Source organism: Tachysurus fulvidraco, chromosome 2, assembly GCF_022655615.1.
Source record: "Tachysurus fulvidraco isolate hzauxx_2018 chromosome 2, HZAU_PFXX_2.0, whole genome shotgun sequence".
NCBI classification, from domain to species: Eukaryota; Metazoa; Chordata; class Actinopteri; order Siluriformes; family Bagridae; genus Tachysurus; species Tachysurus fulvidraco.
This window is the reverse complement of record NC_062519.1, coordinates 32,077,155-32,096,600: the sequence shown is the minus strand read 5'-3', so window position 1 is coordinate 32,096,600 and position 19,446 is coordinate 32,077,155. Positions and strand designations below refer to the sequence as shown.

Genomic DNA, 19,446 nt, shown 5'->3' with positions numbered 1-19,446 from the left:
GTTCACATTATGCAATCATTTCTTGGGCAGTTGTTTTGAGCTCTGCTTGTATTTAGTGTGTTTTTTCCCATTTTGTTTGAAACAGTTCACTAAATATTGTATAAATCATCAATTTCCTGGTCCTTCCACTGCATATATAATGTTAACAATGGGCAGGATCTGTTTTTTGTATGTTGTGATTTATTACATGGTGTTTACAGATTCTGAAAAAAATATTTATAGCATTAAAACTTGAGGACTCACCAATTTTATTAGTAGTAGTCGTGATCTCAGTAAGAAACTCTGAGCGCCCTGGAATTTTCTCTTAGTTTTAGAAACAGAAATTGAACCCGAACCTTAATACTAATGTTTCCTTTATTTTGTTTGTTTTATTCATCTATCTATCTATCTATCTATCTATCTATCTATCTATCTATCTATCTATCTATCTATCTATCTATCTATCTATCTATCTATCTATCTATCTATCTATCTACCTACCTACCTACCTACCTACCTACCTACTTACCTATATATCTCTTTTAATCTATCTCTAACTAACTAACTTACTAACTAGCTAGCTAGAAAAGCACATAACACATCCAGGTGGTGTTGGAGTGTAATGTTTTGGCCCAGTTCCTTCTAATATTGAAGCATGACACACTAATCTCTGTTATTACACACACACACACACACACACACACACACTCGGCAGAGTCATTTCTCAAACTGTCAGAAGCAGTAAATTCCTCCACACATCAGCAAGGTAAAGCCATGACATGTAGGTTAAAGAGAACAACGCACATCACCACTCACACTCTCCACAGATCTCTACATGCCTAATTTATTGCTTGAAAATTATTGATTGATCTCTTTCTCTGTAATCTCTAGTTTATTAGAGGGGTTTTTAGCGGCGTGTATAATTTTAAAGGCACATCTGTGCATCCGTATTCTCACCAAATTCCCTGATGTGCTTATATTAGAATTTCAGGCTGTGGGGGACGTTAATGACTTTAACTTTCCATTCTAAACACTGTGGCTGCGTTTCAATATCAAACTGCTGAGTTATTAGAGGAAGATAAACATATTACATCTTCATGTTTTTCAGTATAAAGCAGTTCAGTATTTATCAAATGATGTATGATGTGTCAGCTAGAACTGATCCACAGTCTGTCCTTGTTAGTGTCTGGATTCAGGATGAAGTGATACTGATTCTGGTATCAAATGCATGTCCAATACCTTGCTTATTTATTAAAACCTCTCCAGTACCAACATCCGTGATACTACATGACAGAATTCTAGTGTACACTGTCACCCTAACGAACAGAAAAAACAAATGACGGCTATCTCAACTGTCTCTCTCAATACATTTCATGTTTACATATGTCTGTCATGAAAGTCTGCAAACTGCTTTGTGAAACTATCAGCAGGATTAAATACAGCATCATTGAATCTTTATGAGCACAAGAGGGTGATGACGACCGCCCAGAGAGCGCAGAACACCAACAGCGATCATTCTAATTAAAGCTGAACAAACGGTACTCTAAATTGCGAACCCTCAAAGGTATTCATGAGCATGTAGGGAAACTGTCTAACATGACAGAGCACTTTACTCGTACAAGCACTCCGATATGCCCACATCCTTTCACCAGCATCTACACTTTACTCGGTGCATTTGTTTCTCACCGCGATTTTTGCTGATGCAGCTCTGCTCGCTCAGGTCAGCCATCCTTGTTTATTACAAAACATTAATCCTCATCATTACCACAGCTTGAAGATATTACTTAGCACAAGGAGTTTATTGCTAGTAGAACACAACATGAATATACAGGGGTTGGACAATGAAACTGAAACAAATGATTTTAGACCACAATCATTTATTAGTATCGCGTAGGGCCTTATTTTGCGGCACCATTTCATTTTGGGAATGACAGATAGATGGATTTCCACTGCTGGCTCCATTGTAATTGAAGTTTGGCATTGGCACAAGAGACTAAAGGTTTGGTCAAAGCAACACGACCGAGACTACTGACACTGTGGAGCTCGTGACAAAGTGTTTTGGTGGAAACAGGAGAGTTGAAGCGATGGCGTTGTGTTTTTCATAGGGTACAGTTTAGACCTGGACATCCCTTTTAAACAGCGTCCTCTTGCATTGAAAGTTACTCCTGTGGATTTGGTTCGTCCTTGGTGGTGGTATATAGACATTACCCTGAATACCGTGGCTCTCAGTATATCATAGACTTGCTGTCCAGTTCACAGGTCACCTGGTTGCATCAACAGTTTGTAATATTTTGATCACTGATATGTTTCTTATTAATACAGCATGGATTGCAATGTTGTACTGTATGTAAAGCTGTTCTGTTGCTCTGCAGATTCATCGTTCACACTCTGCTCTTATGCAGTGTGAAATGAGTGAAGATTGGCCTTCAAGCCAAGCACATATAGGTGTGAAGCCTCCAACACTACATTGGCCAGCGTTTCAGTTTCATTATCAAATCCCTGGCTATACAAATGCATTTTTATTAGCATCTTTTTGCTGTTGTTTTTGGATTTGTTCTTTGAGCTTCTGTTGGAAATGAAAGGTTTCCCTCTTTCTCTCTCTCTCTCTCATTTATTTCCATGTATTATCTATAAAACAAGAAAACTTTACAGTTTTTAAACAACACTTTCCAGGCAGTATCAGCAGATAGTCTCGTATTTGACTTTTTTTATGGCTTGCAGTAGCTGACTTGGCATTCTCCTCAGCTGGAGAGCAGCTAAACTTTTTTTTTTTTTTTTTTTTTACTTTAGCTAAGCTGAGATGTAACATGTCTCTGAGGGATTTGTGGAAATGGAAGCTGTGTGAGATGTTTGCTTAGTCATCAGGAAGAGAAGGTTGAAGATTTGGCCAAGAAAGAGATTATACACAGATCGAACGATCGACTAGTCTCAGTTTGCGCAGTGCAGTTCAGTGTCATCTGTACGAGAGGAATCAGTGTGACGCTTTAGTAGATTATCAGAGCGATGCTTAAGTCAGGGACGTGAATACGTGATTTTAATTCATAAGGCAAGGACTTGAGATTTCATAATAAATGTATGAACCGGCTACAATACATTTCGATTCAGTTCAGCAGCCTTCGATCAATATGTGACCAACTTTAATTGAATATTTCTTCCAAATCTCTTTTTTTTTTCCTTCTAGCTGAGTTGTTTAAGGGAAAATCTGTTCAGAACCCATTACATTTTGTACATCATAGTTTAAATATCTGAATCACAGGTTCTCTTCTTTTTAATAATAATAATAATTAATAATAATTGAAAGCAATTTCGTTCATTTCAATCCTTTTGAATGTAAGTAATCCATCTTTTATAGATCTGAGGTTAATATTGCTAACAATTATTGCAAGCGTTTAGCTTCCAGTGTGGCATCATGTAGATCATCACAGTAACATCTCAGAGTCAATAAATAAATACATGTGAACTATATTATCTAAAACTTCTTTCTTTTTGTAATAGAAACATTAGGCCATGATCTGTACCTGATGAAGTTGTTTCTGTAAGGATATTTCATCCTTTTTTTTTTTTTTTTTTTTTTAACAAAATAACTGCATTAAAAAAAAAGGTTTTGTTGGAGACACTGTCTCCGTGTCACTGAGAGGATGACATGCTGCTGTGGGATTTAAACTGGCAGAAATAAGACTCCACTACATGTAAGCAACTCTGTTGCTCCACGACTGATTGTATCACACGATTCACCAAGGACACGTGTACACGTGAACACTGCTGTACTGTGATTGAATGTGTCATGCAGGTGAAGGACATCCTCATTCATGGTCCCGAGCTTCATCCATCACTTATAGATTGAATTTCTCATCCATCCTCTGTGTGTGTGTGTTCGCTTAACCTGTGTCTACACCAAATCACTAAACATAAACCTTCGTAAAACATTGTGTATGAAATATTGTGATATTATTATTATTATTTGTATAAATATAGCTTATTATTACTTTAAGATAAAGTAATGAGATATTAATGTTTTTACTTCTTTTTTTTTTTCCTCTTACCTGATCTTTTCTGTCTTCTATTATTATCTTGCTTTCTACATGTTTTGTCTTTTTCTATCTTTCTGCTTTTCCTGTTCTGTCTGTTTCTCTCTCTCTCTCTCTCTCACCATTGTTTCTGTCTTTACCTCTACCTCTATCTTTTTATCTATCTGTCTCTCTTTCTGTCTTGATGATCACTCCATATCTCTCTCTCTCTCTCTCTCTCTCATTTTATTTCTGTCATTCTCATATCATCTCTCCTCTCGGTTTCTTCTTAAAATCTGTTCTTTTTTTACTCTGTACCGTTTCTCCTTAATCTACCATCTCTCTCTCTCTCTCTTTGTCTCATACTCTCTCTCACACACCATCTCTGTCTCTGTCTGTCTCATACCCTCTCTCTCTCTCTCTCTCTCTCTCTCTCTCTCTCTCTCTCTCTCTCTCTCTCTCTCTCTCTCTCTCTCTCTCTCTCTCTCTCTCTGCAGTATATCGAGGCGTACCAAGGCGTTGCCTGTATGGACTCAGTGTCTTGCTTCCCAGATGGCGGTGGTGCCTGTGGCTTTCTGGAGCGACTGAAGCGAGCCAACAGGTGCCAGTTCACTCTGTCTAACACTCCTGAAGAACATTAGAGCAGAACCGTAAACATTGTGCATTGCTGTAGTGAAGGGGTTGTGAGTAGCGAGCTGAGCAGGTGAAGCTAGCTGAGCTTACACACCTTTACATGTAGCTTCAGAAAGTCTCGAGACATAAACGAGGCTGCTGATGCATTGTCAAATATGCTGCCAAGTCTGTCCTTTTCTCTGTCTTTTCTTTAACAGTTGCATTGTTTCTTTGTGAAACTTTTTTTTTAGATCCCTTAACTCTTTGTTCGAGACATTATGTCTGTCACCATTAGGCCATTTAACATATGTATTATTCCCACTGGTTTGGGACTGTTACCTCCTAGAAAAGTGTTTGTGTGTTTTGGGGCAGTTTTTGGACAGTGTGCAGTTTGCAGTCTTCCTAACATTTGTCCTCATCTGTCTTTAATCAGCACTTTGGGAAGTGTCTGCATGCAGAAAAGCCGTGAGAAGAGAACTCGATTCTCTTAAAGCAACAGTGTGCTAAAAAATAAATGTAGATTTTTGTCTCTGAACTGCTCCATTAATGCTAAAACACTGCCACGGGGCAAAAACGACATTGCCATAGTAGACAATAAAATAACGGGACCACACAGTGGCGTAGTGAGGAAATCATTTCAGCAGGGAGTGAGGAAATGTATTATAAGCTCAGATTTATAAACAACCAATCAGAATAATAAGAGTTAGGTATGACTGCTATGAAAGGTTTCAACATTATGACTGAAAATGATTTAAACAACACGCCACTAATGCGATTTAACAGGAATAATTCATGCTTCTGATTGGTTCATCCTGTTTCTCAAGATGAACACGATTAAACAAAAACAGAAAGTGTTTGTTAGACACTGACGTTTTATGAGCATCATTAAAGTCCGATTGCTGTGTAAAACACTGTTGTGTGACATAGGCTTGTACGATATATTACATATAATATTCTCTACAGGATATTACACTGCCATTATGTGCAGCGATGTTCACTCCTAATATATTTCCAGATCTACAAAGTGCTGCAGTGTAACATCAGTGTAAGCTAGTACTGAGTTATCACTCAAATTTACAGCAGATCAAGAGAGAAAATGTGGAGATTAAACACCTGATCTGTAAAAGGCTTACATGTAATTTACAATGTGACTGTAAGGTCAATTTCTTTGTTTGTTTACTGCACGTTATCACAGAATAACCAGACTGAACAATTCCCATCAGGCAGTCGGGTCTGAACGATGAAATAGTCCATCTTGATTTTTTCAGATCAAACCCAATATCCCTGAACACACACACCGCCCCACTACACCTTGGGGACCGTGCCATAAACGAGATGAGACACTAGAACTGTAGATCTGTTCACTCTGAAATGATTCTTTTCTTATTTTTTCTATATTTATTTTATCAAACTCTCAGCCTTAGAGAAAATGACAGAATCTACTGCAGCTGTCGGTGGCGTTCACGTGTGCTTCGTGATTGGTTAGAGCGTGGGCGAGAAAGTGTGTGTGTGCGCGTGTGTGTGTCTGTGTGTCTGAGTGTCTGAACACTGAATGTAACCTCACACTACGTGCTTTTGCCTGCTTTGCTGCTCTTTCCTGTTTTTGTTTGTCCACTGTTAACTGTTCATATCAAATCTTCCAGTTAAGGCATACACTACATGTGCTGATAATCAGGTGTTCCTATGTGTAAGGAATACAATGTTTGATGAGTGAAATAAACCTGTTAGAGCATTTAGAACACAAGCTCTAAGTGTAGTTGTCCTTTCAACTAATCTGCTAACCAGAGTCTACTGAAATATAATATAAAACATTCAGTAGCAATGTGTGCCTGTACCATGTGTCTAATAAATGTGTAGAGCCCTGAGGTTCAGTATCAGTATACACACACACACACACACGCACACACACACACACATATATATATATATACACATACATACGCGCGCGCACGCCCCCTGGTGGTGCCTTGTATTATTTTAGAGGTTATTTTATTAATTTGTAATGGTTGTTTACACTTTATTACATTATGACAATAGTGTGTTTATAAGAGTTTTTAAAAAAAGAAAAGATGAAGCAAAGAGAAACTGCTGCCTGTACCTTTTATAACAGTATAAAAATGAGAAATAATAACTACAAACAGATAATGTGTCATTCATTAATGACACATATCATTCATTAACCAGAAGAAAGTGTAATTGTTGGTATGTTGCTGCGGTACGAGAGACTGAAACACTGATCTGTTCATCAGTGCTCTGGATATCCTATAATGTTATAATTCCTAGAACTGATTATCAGCACATGTTTAGTTTCACTGAAAGATTTTAAACGGCTGTCTCTATTTTAATAGTAACCCTTTATCCAAAGCAGTTCTGTCTGTTCATGTCCTGTCCTTTTACCTGTGCTGCACTAACACTTCATCTTTCTTCATCCTGGTCATCTGTGTCTACACTTCACCGCAGGGAAAGGCTAGGGCACAAACCTTCTTGTTTGTTATTGTTGTTTTTTGAGCTGCGACGTATCTGGTCAATAGGTTAGAGTGCAAGCAAGAAAAAAAACAAACATGAAGGACAGAGTCGTGGTAGTGAGCAAATATTGTGATGAAGGTAATGGAGACGTCTGCTGATATTCCAGTGATGCTGTAAATCAAAACAGAGAAACTTAGCAATTAAAGGTGTTTTAATAAAGGAAAAGTTATTTGATATTTCTTATTATGAATGTAAAATAGAACAAATATAGAAACATTAAGCCCATTTTTACAGATTCTAGCTTTTTTGTTCATTGTTAATGATGTTGGCAGATAATTTTGCTTTATTTTCTTTAAATAAACGGTTACAAAAACAAACAAAATTATCTGCCAATAGAAAAAGAAAAAGTTTTATTTGTCATCACTTAGACAAACCCTGATGAGTGTGTGTCAGTGCAGCTATTAAACTGTGATAAATACATTGTCAGTGTGTTCCTCATGAGTAAAAGCCTTATGGCTTCTCCTTATACCCTCAACTGAATGAGGATCAGCCATAAGGTTTGGTCATCACTAACAAACACACACAATTGAGGTAGCTACATTAAAGATGGCTGTTTTTTAATTCTCTTGATAAGATAATGAGCTAAAACATGATGAATGAGCTGTAATCAGGAAACTGAAGCTAACATAAATCCTGTAATGTTTACTTAGGATCAGACTCAAATTGGTGCATCTCTGTTGAAGAATATAACCATTTAACATTTCCTACCATGATGTCATCACAGTACCACTCACAGCTCCACCCTTTTTTTATTGATGCTTCCAGATCGTGGAGCGACTCGGATCCGTTCTCCTCCAACGACCGCAGTGTTCTGACCCTCTCTCCTGTGGAAGCTTCTCACTGCTAGTGTATTAAGATGTCCTCAGTGTCGCCCTAACATGATTGTATGCACCTCCATCAGAACGGTCCGTCCTTCCTGAGGAAACGTGTCTGAAGCCATACTAGCCTCTCTGCATTACTTTTGTCCTGTCATGTAGCATCCAGTCACTCCAGAGATCACTTCCTGAAGGAAGCAGACTCCTCAGCTTCAGCTTCATCCATCCTTCACCTTATTTATACATAAAGCACGTACGCTTTAAGCTCTCGTCCATGATCCTCAGTTCATTTCCATGCACACACCGCGCTTATTATTATTTTTCTTCTGTTTCTGTTTGTTGTGTGTATCTTGCCGAGTGAGCCTGTAGACTGCATGTGGCTCCTCAGCTCTCAGAGGCCTTTGGGTTACTATGGCAACCGTTGAAGTCACTTTAGAAACATGATTTATTTCAGCAGGTCAGAAACAGTTTGACCAAAGATAAAAAAAAAAAAAAAATCCTCCTTTACTCCAAATGTAATCAATCAGCAAAACCAGTCTCGTGCACAAAGTTTGCTGTATTTGTTTTGCACTGGAGCTATGAGGCTAATGTGTAATGTAGCTCTACCACTTATTAGACAAACCTCAACATAGACACAGACATATCAGTCTAATAACATGCTCATTTTTAAATAAATAAAATAAAATACTTTAACACCGATCTGATACTATGTTTTAAGTCTTGTGCTGTTGCACGAATAAATAAATGAATTAATAAAAATGAACAATTTTCTTTAACATGTCCCTTTCTAAATCTTACGCCAAAGTGCGCTGAGGAAGAGATCGATCACCTCTGTAGCAGGTTTAATAGCAGGTGAAAGCATGTCAGAAACCTCATGCTAAACCTGTAGCTTATAGCTTTCATTATTGTCAGGTTAAATGTAGCTCCAGCACAAAACTAGACAAGCAAATACGTCTTGGCTGATCACATTTGGCCGTCGTGAGAGGTTTTGGCCAATTTTGTTCCTTTAAATTGGGATTTTTTTTTCTGTAATGAAGTGTGTAATGATATGATAGATCCTGTTTAATATATAAATAGAGAGATGTGTGAGCCGGTCACAGCTCGAACATGAGACTGGATGTAAAACTGTAGTTTTGTTTTTCGTTTTGTTTTTTAACTTTAAATTTGGAATGAATGGAGAGACGACAGACATATCAGACAAGCACTTGTAATAATTTTTCTGTCAGTTAGTTTGTTACACCAATTTCTATGTCAGGGAACACACAGGTCATGAACATCCCACTCAAATCTCCACACTTAGCTGCCTGGTTATTAGTGACTACAGTGTTCTAGCTAATAAACTGATAGCTCAGTGTGTTTCTATGTTTTTCTCAGAGACAGTAGCAATAAAAAATCTCTGGATCAAAGATCATCCACTCCTGCTGTGAGGCCAGGTCTTTATTTCCTGGTTCATTTTCATTCTTTTCCCTTTAAAGAAAAACAATGTCATTGAAGTGTGTTACTGTAATTGTCCTCTACTGACAGTGAAAGTGTTCAATTGCTGTTTATGGAAATTCTATTTGCAAAAAAATAAAACCGTTTTTAAAGAATATTGTACTGTACACATGGGCTTTATGCACAAAGTTTCCCATTTTTTATCTCCATCATCTGTGTTTGAATTAACAACCATTACAGCTGCCTCCCTTCAGAACAAGTCCTGATGACTGACTCCATGACTGTATTCTGTTAGGATTGACCACGACTAAGGTGCAATAAAATATTTTTATTATTTAGAAAAGGGAGAGAAAATGAAATACTAACTAGTTACTACACTTATTGTATGAGGGGATTTGTTGTTTGGGGGAATAGCAACAAAAGATAAGGGAAGAGAAAAGCTATAAAATGATAGCTCCCAGGTGAAAAACACAAAGAAAAAACTTACATCTATGAACAAAATGTTTGTGCAGATGATAGAGGTTTTTTTTTTGGCAGAGGTCTCCACCAGCTCGTAACCATTAGTGTTGAACTTATTATAAGTTAAATTATTACAAAATCATGATCTCTGAGTGAACAGTAACTAACAGTAACACTACTTTATGGGAGTTAATTAAACAAACACAGATATTAGGTCACTTTACAGCACTGAAGAAATTGAGTTGCACTGATGACTGCATGTGTCAAGTTTAGCAGTAAAGCGCTCGCTCTCTGTTCAAGATTGTCCCGTTTCTTCCTGTTCCTCCTCCTCCATTTCCACCAGGGCTGCGTGACGATTAGCCTGTGAACCTTCTTTAAACAGGACCTTCTTAATGACCCCTGCTTTAGGAGCTCTGATCGTGTGCTGCAAACACAAGATAGTACAATAAATTATAAAAAAAAATAAACTAACAAAAATACATGATTTTCAGTTTCTAAGGAAACGTCTTCCACTTACTTCCATCTTCATCGCAATCATCACCACTAGTGGATCTCCCTTCTGTACAGCATCACCAACCTTCACAAGGACCTGCAGGTACAGATATAATTTAAAAAACAGCCCACATCACAATATATATATATATATCCCATATATAAAATATTAAAGGAAAAAAATAACCAGTGTGGTGCTGAAAAGAAAAGAATCAACAAGGTGGTGTGATGTGTGTGGAGTTACTATTACCACAGTGAAGTTCATCAATTTACTCTAACCAGTGTTATGTTTATATGATTAATGACATCATACTTTTATCCATTTTTAGTTACATTTAATGCTGTGTAACATTCACTGAACAAGCTATTTCCTGCTGATGACAAAAGAAAAAAACAGGACATAAGGCTTAAAAATATACCTTCTCTATAGTTCCAGTCATGGGTGCTACAGCGCCACCTTGTGCCCCAGAAGAACTCACACCTGCCAAGAATTTGGGTACCGGCACTTTCACCTCCACACTGCCTTCCTACAGACCCAGGAACAGACAAGAATAATGTGACAATCCAATGTACATCCATGCTTTTCACCTGGTATTTTTTATTCACTGTGCTGCAGCTGATCCACTTCTGGCTGATTGGGTCAATTTATGTGAGCAGCGTTAGAGATGTATTAAAGTGGGTGAACCTCAGCTGCTGGAGATGCTTTATTAAAATCTATATTCTTTTATAAAACAAACCTCACCATGGAGAAGAGATGAACCATGTTGTCCTGTATGACGAGTTTGGGTCGTGACAGAACTCCATTAACACAGCAGTGCAGGTATGTGGCTCCGCCCACTTTCTGAAGTTCACCTGACACCTGGAACACCTGGCAACCAGTCTAAAACACACACACACACACACACACATTTTATTCAACAAGAATCAATTAGATAGGCTGAGGAAAGATCAATCAATTTTATAATACAAAATATGTATGCATGCTGCTGGCCCTGGAGGTGTATTAGAATGAGCACATTCATGTCAGTGTTACTTATTATTGTGTTTTACAGTGCTGTTATTTGTGTGTGTGTGTGTGTGTGTACCTCCATGCTGTATGTCCCGTCAGGATTGTAGGTCACAGCTACTGCAACTTCTGCAAAACACACACAATCACTTAGAAAGATTTTTCCCAGCTCAGATTGTTGTCTGTGTGATCGACAGTCCATTAGAGATCATGTATAATGCAGGCGATGAAGCTATTTCAGGAGGCTATTCAATTTCCTGCTCTGGACATGTGGACAGAATCCAGAGTGTTTCATCAGTATGGGGCAAATCCATCATGCAGGCATAATTAGAGAAAGTGAAATTTTCTCACTCAATAAGAAGAAGAAAACACCAGCACGAACTTTAAGATATAGAAAAGTGTGTGTGTGTGTGCATGTGTGTACAGGGTAACACTCACTGTTTTCCCCCAGCTGTAGTGTCAGGTTCCTGCAGTAGAGCACGTTGAGCCGGCTCCCAGTACTCGAGCCAAATGGAGAAAAGACGTCTGAAAAAGAGACCTGTTATTAACTCCTTACTTTTTAAATCTGTTAAATACCTCTAAATTATTTTTTTGTTTGTTGCTTTAACTGTTGCTGACATATCTCCTCTCAATTTCATTATTAAGGTCATCCTGCATGACTAAAATCTACAGACATTAGGTGCTGCTGCTAACCAGGCCTGGGCAGTATGTGTTATAATATTGAGATCATGATAAAAGTAGGTCAAAAGATTTTTTTATGAAATATTGTGCTTTTTGTTGTGAATCATTAAAATTGTAAAATAAATGTTAATTAACTGTATTAAGCAAATAGGGAGCACATAAAAGTGCATAAAATTACGCAGATACGGTCCAGTAGCTTCAGCCAAAATGGGCAAAAATGTAATCCCAGTTATTTGAACTGTTACATGATTGGTTAGTGCCAGTAGGGAAGGTTAAGTAAGGTTCCAGTTCCTTCAGAAAGAACAGAAAGCTATATTGAGGTAAATATATATTGAGGACAGACTCAACAAAACTGAACAGATCAAGAGTGGAAAAACAGCCTGGACTGATGATTCTTGTTTTCTGCTGAAGCACACAGGGTCAGACAATGGTACCACCAGCATGAATCCATGGACCCACCTGCTTTAGGTGTTAACAGTCCAAGTAGAGGAGGTGTGTGATGGTGTGGGGAATTTTTTCTTGACACATTTTAGGACCACAAATTCCAATGGCCTGAAATTGCTACAAAAGTCATCTCAAACTGGTTCCATGAACAATACAGTTGTTAGTCACTGGATCAGAATCCAGTAGATCACCTTAAGGATGTGGTGGAACAGGAGATACACACACAAGTGCACCTCAGAAATCTGCAGCAATTGTGAAATTCATGCCACTGAGAGATTGGCTGTTTAGAGGGCAAAGGAAAGTCTAAACCATTAATCGTTTAGTGTTCCAAAAAATATATTTAATGAAAGTTTATTTTGTAAATGTTTAATAATTAAAATTAAACCAAAGTATTATAAACATGGTTAGACTTAATGCAATATTTCTGTTTAGCTGGACATTTTGTAGCAAGCCTGTATTGTGTGTGTGTGTGTGTGTGTGTGTGTGTGTGTGTGTGTGTGTGTGTGTGTGTGTGTGTGTGTGTGTGTGTTCTAACCATGTGACTTGCACAGAAACTCCTGTGTGTTTTGTCTCTCCTGTAGCAGAAGCCCAAGAGCAGCCTGACACACTACATCTCCTCCCGGTGCAGTCGGTTTGGGAAACAGCTCATCGTAGTGCTGCTGGATGAAGCTGGTGTGAACATTTCCCGCCTCGAACTCTGCATGACCCGAAAGACTTAACAGGAAATCAATGTTGGTATTGAGACCCACAATCTGAGGACAGAAAGGGTTAAAATCATGGATAAAAAAAAATAAGATACTGGAGGTCATTTCTACAATACCTGTTATACAATAAATATTCTTAAACAATATATTTATACAAAAGCACAGGATGAAGACACACATGTAATCTAAACTGATATACACTGATGCAGGATTCCAAAAACCTGAAAGTGATACAGAATAGTCTACTGAAAGTTAAGTAACATGATGTAATGAGTGATATTGTCCACTAGGGTCTTACATTGTAATGCCGTAAGCAGTAGCGTAGTTTCTTCAGAGCAGCTGAGCGATCCTCTCCCCAAACAACCAGCTTAGCAATCATGGGGTCATAATGAGCTGAAACCTCATCTCCTAACACACACACAGCAAATCAAGAAAATCAAATATAACCCAGTACAGAGGGATTTTTATCAACATGTTGTTAAGGGTTTGCAACAATACATACTGGGCAGATAAACAACATTCAACTCTACAAAACTATGTACCTATGTGTTTGTCTGTGTGTCTGCAAGGTAACGATCATGAAATAAATGTTAAGATGTCCTGTGTGTACACTGAAAATGTAAGCTGCTAACAAAAAAATGAGCTATACATATATCATGCTGACCTTGTCGTACTCCAGTCTCGATTCGTGTGTGCGTCTCCTCCTGTGGTGTGGAAAGGTGCAGCAGGGGTCCAGCTCCAGGCATGAAGTCGTTATTGGGGTCTTCAGCATAGATTCGGGCCTCAAACGAGTGACCTCGCAGCTCAATCTCATCCTGAGAGAGAGGAAGTTTCTCTCCAGCAGCCACCTGTCACACAAACCACCCACATAATGTTAGAGAAATCAGCATGCTATGTTAAACACAGAATTCATGACCAGAGTAACTTTTTTCCGTACTTTCCAAAGGAAGAACTGTAGCACCAAGAAATTAATGATTACAAAATGACTTTATCAGATTCAGTCTTAGCTTTCTCTCATAAAATAGTGATGAGAGAAATCGATGTTTATTCTATTGTATTTATCTTTTACGTCAGCTTTCTTGTCTACATGAGTGTTCTCTGATATGTTAGAATTCTCTTCCTAGGTTAGGGTTAGTCTTCACACGAGCCTTGTCCTGTCACGTCACCTTCCTCAACCTACATTGGCTTTCTCTTGCTGTCTTCATCTCCATTCTCCTCCATCAGTTTTCTCTGCTACATACGATTTCTCTCACTACGTTCTCTCATTTACATCAGCTTGCTTTTGCTTCTTCAACTTTATCTTGCTTTGAGTGTATCTACGTTTCTCCCTCAACAGCAGCTTTTCTTCAGTCTTATATTTCTGATTTCTCTTGCTACTAAAAGATATTTCTCAATAGATTAGATTTCTCTTGATACATCAGATTTCTTTCACTCTGCTTACCCGATGATTGTAGCTACTCTGTAACCACATGATCTTTACATGGAGTCTGACTCTACATTCTCGTTGCCTGTGCTGTAGCAGACAGAGTCTCCAACAGACAGCTAAAAAGCAATCGTGCTCATTAGAATATTAGACCACACCCACCTGCACAGCTCTCAGTTCAGTGTGATTACTAAATAGTGTTTGGTGACATGATCAGACTCACCCTAAGCTGCCACTCCACCAGGTCTGTTCCAGTGATCATCTCAGACACAGGATGCTCCACCTGCAAACGGGTGTTCATCTCCATGAAGTAGAAATTGTGCTGAGGGTCCATGATGAACTCCACAGTTCCTGTAGGTGTGCACACATACACACTGATTGGATTATATTTAAGTCCACCTGCAACTCTAAACCAGGCTCTGATTTTTTTTTCATGGTTAAAAAAAATTGTAATGGTAAAGTGGGAAAATGTTTTTGCACTACAGAAAAAGAAGAATTTGATCACATTTTATTGTGTTATGATGAATTTTACACAATCAGATCAAAGACACTAGGGTCTAAAAGGGCAGTTTTGAGGTCTCTTTAATAAACATCTTTCAGAACTGAAATGAAGATAAATGCAGCATTGGTACTACTGAATTGAGTGTTTTACCTGCGCCCACATAGTTTACTGCTTTAGCTGCCCGGACTGCGGCTTCTCCTAGTTTACGCCTCACTTCAGGACTAATACCAGGCTGCACACACACACACACACAGACACACACAGACAGACACACACAGTAGTTTAAGTCACAAAAGCAGCCTTATCACATTTTAGTAATAAGTGTCACTGTGGAGGAAATGAAAGAAATATAATCCACTATAAAAGGCATTCCCATATCAAAGCATCTCTGATCATAATCACTGAAGTGCAGATTAGGGCTGTGATTGGGCAGAGATTGCATTTCAGTGTAGCTTGACTGCAATCCCCTGATAAAAGGAAAACGCAGTGCAATTTTATTTTAATTTCTAAAGTCAGCATTTAATAATAAAAATAATTTAAAAACCTGCCAATTGTTCTTTACTGAACGGATTAAATGACAAAAGAAAAAAAAAACAGTGGTGTGTTTACTATTCACTGTCCAATGTTCCTCAAGTATTATTGCTTTTCTACCTGAGACAGAAATCATCTCTGTATATTATCTGTTTATTGTGAAGAATGTATTTCTGTTGCCTAATATAAATAAATGGCATCAATATTTACCCCTGGTGCTTCTTCTATGATCTTCTGGTGTCTCCTCTGCACACTGCAGTCTCTCTCAAACAGGTACACAGCATTACCATGTTGATCCCCAAACACCTGCACTTCCACATGCCTAAACACCCACAAAAACTTACAGCAAATGTCTTCCCACATACACCAAGAATGAAGCTGCTGAAACATCTGAAAGGTAACAATATCTTCCAGTCTGTTTTGTGAACAGTGTTGGACCAGTTACCTGGGGTTGTCCACAAACTTTTCCACCAGCATGACGTCATCATTGAATGATTTGAGAGCTTCTCTTCTGGCAGATTCCAGCTGCTCATGAAACTCTGCTTCGGAGCGAGCAATACGCATTCCCTGCACAATACAACACACTCAAGCCAGTCAGGCTAAACATAATTAACATATACATAACAAAATCTTGACTAATCACAGATCTTCCTTGTGCTTCGACAGCATACTTCCATTTCCCCCCAGACATCAATTATCTGATCTGTTCTGATCTGTTGAATTTATTATTTGCTAATACAAGGTTAAATTTTACCACCATTTTTTATCTAGTAAACAAAACAATAATGCATAAACAATTCATGTCTCAATAACAGGGTTTAGTGGGAATTTTGTTAGTAAGAATTTTCTCTCACCTTCCCACCTCCACCTCGTACAGCTTTGATCATAACAGGATAACCAATCCTGGCTGCTTCAGCTTGAAGCTTCTCATCTGATTGGTCCTCTCCATGGTAACCCTCAATGATGGGAACACCCGCAGCAGACATTATGTGCTTGGATGTACTGAGAAAAAACAAAGCAAAACAAAGCTGTTTAATTACTCTGGCTTTAAAAGCAGATTAATAAATGAACAATAACAAAGGCATGAAGAGTCACCTCTTGATGCCCATATCGCGAATCGCTGATGAGGGAGGCCCGATGAAGATGATGCCCTCCTGTTTGCAGAGTTCAGCAAACTCCGTGTTCTCAGACAGAAAGCCATATCCGGGGTGGACAGCCTTTACCACAAACACAGCAACTTCATTATATATACACACACACACACATCATGCATGCCAACAGTTAAAAAAGTCGGTCAAAACTATCTGGTTTAAAAGAAAATATTATATAGTTTCTTATTGGATATAGTGAGGGATTTTGGTGAAAACTAACTGAAGTCATCTCATAGGTTCACTCCAGTTAGGCCATAAAAAGGTCAATTTATGAGGCAGAGTGAAAGAGGTAGAAGAGGTAGGGGTGTGCATATCATGGCCAATTGCTTTTCTGTAGTAAAACAAAAATAAAAGCAGCTTTATCTGTACTTACAGCACTAAATATGTACCATGTCAAAGAGAGAGAGAGAGAGAGACAGACAGACAGAGAGTGAGTGAGTGAGTGAGTGAGTGAGTGAGTGAGTGAGTGAGTGAGTGAGTGAGTGAGTGAGTGAGTGAGTGAGCGAGCGAGCGAGCGAGCGAGTCTGTGACTGAGTGACTGAGTGACTGAGTGACTGAGTGACTGAGTGACTGAGTGACTGAGTGACTGAGTGAGTGTGGTTGTACCTGTGCAGAGGATTTTTTTGCAACTTCTAAGACTTTCTCCATGCATAAATAACTCTGTTGTGCTGGTGCTGCTCCAATGTGGTATGCTTCATCTGCCTGCAATTTAAAGATTACACTGATAAAGATTACATTTCTATTCAGCAGTACATTTAATTTACACCTATCGCTGCATAGCATTTCCAACACAGTCAAATAAGAGAAATGCATAAAAACACTGAAACTTTTCTGCTATAAAATACTTTTGCACTCTACCAAATTTTAAGAAAATGCTGACACTTGGACTTGCAGGTTTCTAAAGAGGAAGTCCTAACGTGTGATTTTCTCACCATTGCCACATGCATGGAGTGTTTGTCAGCATCACTATACACAGCCACAGAACGAACACCCATCTTTTTTGCAGTGCGCATCACTCTGCATGCTATCTCGCCTCGGTTAGCGATGAGGACTTTCTCTATCCTCCCTGCAAACACAAAATTATGATCGGACTGTTATAACATACCAACAAGTTCAACTTTTTGATTCCCTTTAATTCACAAACATCAATTAAGACCCATAAATCAAACAATTCATGATTCTTTGTCACATAACAGCATTGAAGGTTTTAACAATCTGGGTTCAGGTCTATACAACTAAAACAATAATAAAAAAAAAAATAATAAAAAAAATTATTAGAGACGCAGCAATCCTTTCAGCACAGGTGCATAACAATTCATACAAATTGCATTTTCTTTTACTTTTTATTTATTATTTTCCTGTTACACCATACATACAATATGTGAGTACTGTTTGTACAATTTTAATTTTAATTTAAGTTTAATTTAGTTTCATCTACAGTGTGCCATAGAAATAAGGGTGGTGAGTTGATTTAACACTGAAATCAGGCATGTGAGTGCGTGCTGGACAAAACATGAATCTTATCCAACTTACCCACAGATGCATGTCTGACTGCTCCTCTGGTCCATATCAGCTTCCTACAGAAAAGAGGAGACTAAAGGTCAGCACTTTCATGTTTCAAACAATCAGTCATATTTAGTCAACAAACAGCCTTTTCAGAGTTAACAGTCAAGGACACTTGAGTCTTAGACAGTCAAAGAGACTCAAATATTTAGAGCATCAGATAAAAGTCAGTAATAAAACTACAATCCAGTTTTCAACCGAACAGTTTCTGTCCCTAATCTTAACCTTGGCTGAAAGTGACGTCACAGTGCTGAATTTAGCTTTAGATCATCAGATTATTTAAACTAAATATCTCCTTAGACACACAATTTCTTCAATCTACTAACATATACAGGTCTATGTGAGATCAGTTAAAGCAAATAAAGTTGCACATGACTTTTTTTAGGCTAATGTCATTCTGCTTGACAGTTAGCTAAGATGTGTTTTGTTGTCTATTAGCATTTGCGCCTTACAATTGAATAACCAAGCGAAGGGTAACACGCAGCATTAAATATGCACCATATATTTAAATCACACATATATGTAGTTAAAATAACTTACTGTAGCTGAACTCTCACAGCCCGGTTGACTCCTACTAGCAGGACAGCAGCAGCCATTATTATTAACTGAACAAACACCGGCTAGCTAGGCTAATGTAGCTAAGCTAACAGAAGTCTAAAATCTTCCAAACTGATACAATAAATTATATTATACTACCTAATACATGGCAGTCTTACTTTATACCTTATTCAAATATTTATCTTTAGCAAATACCTTTAAAAAGCTTATAAATATATACAGCTTATAGCAAAATGCTAGCTAGCTAGCTAGCAGGGTGTACGGATTGACCCTGACGGCGACCCGTAGTGGCGTAGTCCCGTTAACCAATCACAGTGGAGGATGATGAAGGCGTGTTGATTATTATTATTATTATTATTATTATTATTATTATTATTATTATTATTATTATTATTATTATTATTATTATTATTATTATAAAAGAGTACTTCATAGGGTATAACAAGCTCCATACGTTTATTGCTAGTACACTACACGTGTAATAAGCGATTAAAAAATGTATACTTGTAAAATGTAAATTGTTTAAATAAAAAAAATTGAAATTAAAAGAAGACACAAC

At 38.0% G+C, this 19,446-nt stretch overlaps 2 protein-coding genes across 7 annotated transcripts in view; one reads left to right on the top strand and one right to left on the bottom strand.

The window, feature by feature from the left end:
* The window catches only part of atp11b (ATPase phospholipid transporting 11B (putative)), a 46,724-nt gene extending 37,196 nt beyond the window's left edge, over window positions 1–9,528 (top strand). For 2 of the 6 annotated variants that reach the window (XM_027158468.2, XM_027158443.2), the window contains 2 exons: window positions 4,484–4,587; window positions 7,890–9,528. In XM_027158468.2, the coding sequence (XP_027014269.1) occupies window positions 4,484–4,587; window positions 7,890–7,971 (186 nt within the window). In that variant the 3' untranslated portion in view covers window positions 7,972–9,528. Of the gene's footprint in view, window positions 1–4,483; window positions 4,588–7,889 lie in introns of those variants that run through there. The other 4 variants (XM_047802715.1, XM_047802714.1, XM_027158494.2 and 1 more) reach the window with 2 other exon arrangements.
* A 158-nt stretch (window positions 9,529–9,686) lies between these two features.
* On the bottom strand, window positions 9,687–19,175 carry mccc1 (methylcrotonyl-CoA carboxylase subunit). The gene is made up of 19 exons (XM_027158538.2): window positions 18,870–19,175; window positions 18,300–18,343; window positions 17,699–17,832; window positions 17,373–17,468; window positions 16,711–16,832; window positions 16,470–16,617; window positions 16,061–16,182; window positions 15,826–15,937; window positions 15,235–15,316; window positions 14,806–14,933; window positions 13,824–14,007; window positions 13,458–13,567; window positions 12,991–13,207; window positions 11,769–11,855; window positions 11,410–11,459; window positions 11,067–11,204; window positions 10,744–10,851; window positions 10,350–10,421; window positions 9,687–10,256 (listed from the first exon to the last, which is right to left on the bottom strand). Exons 1-19 carry the CDS (start codon window positions 18,923–18,925, stop codon window positions 10,128–10,130), a joined length of 2,139 nt encoding a protein of 712 aa, XP_027014339.1. The 5' UTR covers window positions 18,926–19,175; the 3' UTR covers window positions 9,687–10,127.
* Window positions 19,176–19,446: the final 271 nt, after the last annotated feature.

Bases quoted from the DNA above. Each gene is read 5' to 3' on its own strand.
- mccc1 (XM_027158538.2), bottom strand. From the start codon at position 18,925: ATGGCTGCTGCTGTCCTGCTAGTAGGAGTCAACCGGGCTGTGAGAGTT. The intron at 17,833-18,299 runs GTAAGTTGGATA...TTGTGTTTGCAG, and splicing joins AGTCAGACATGCATCTGTGG to GGAGGATAGAGAAAGTCCTC. The intron at 10,852-11,066 runs GTGAGGTTTGTT...CTGGGTCTGTAG, and splicing joins TGGTTCATCTCTTCTCCATG to GAAGGCAGTGTGGAGGTGAA.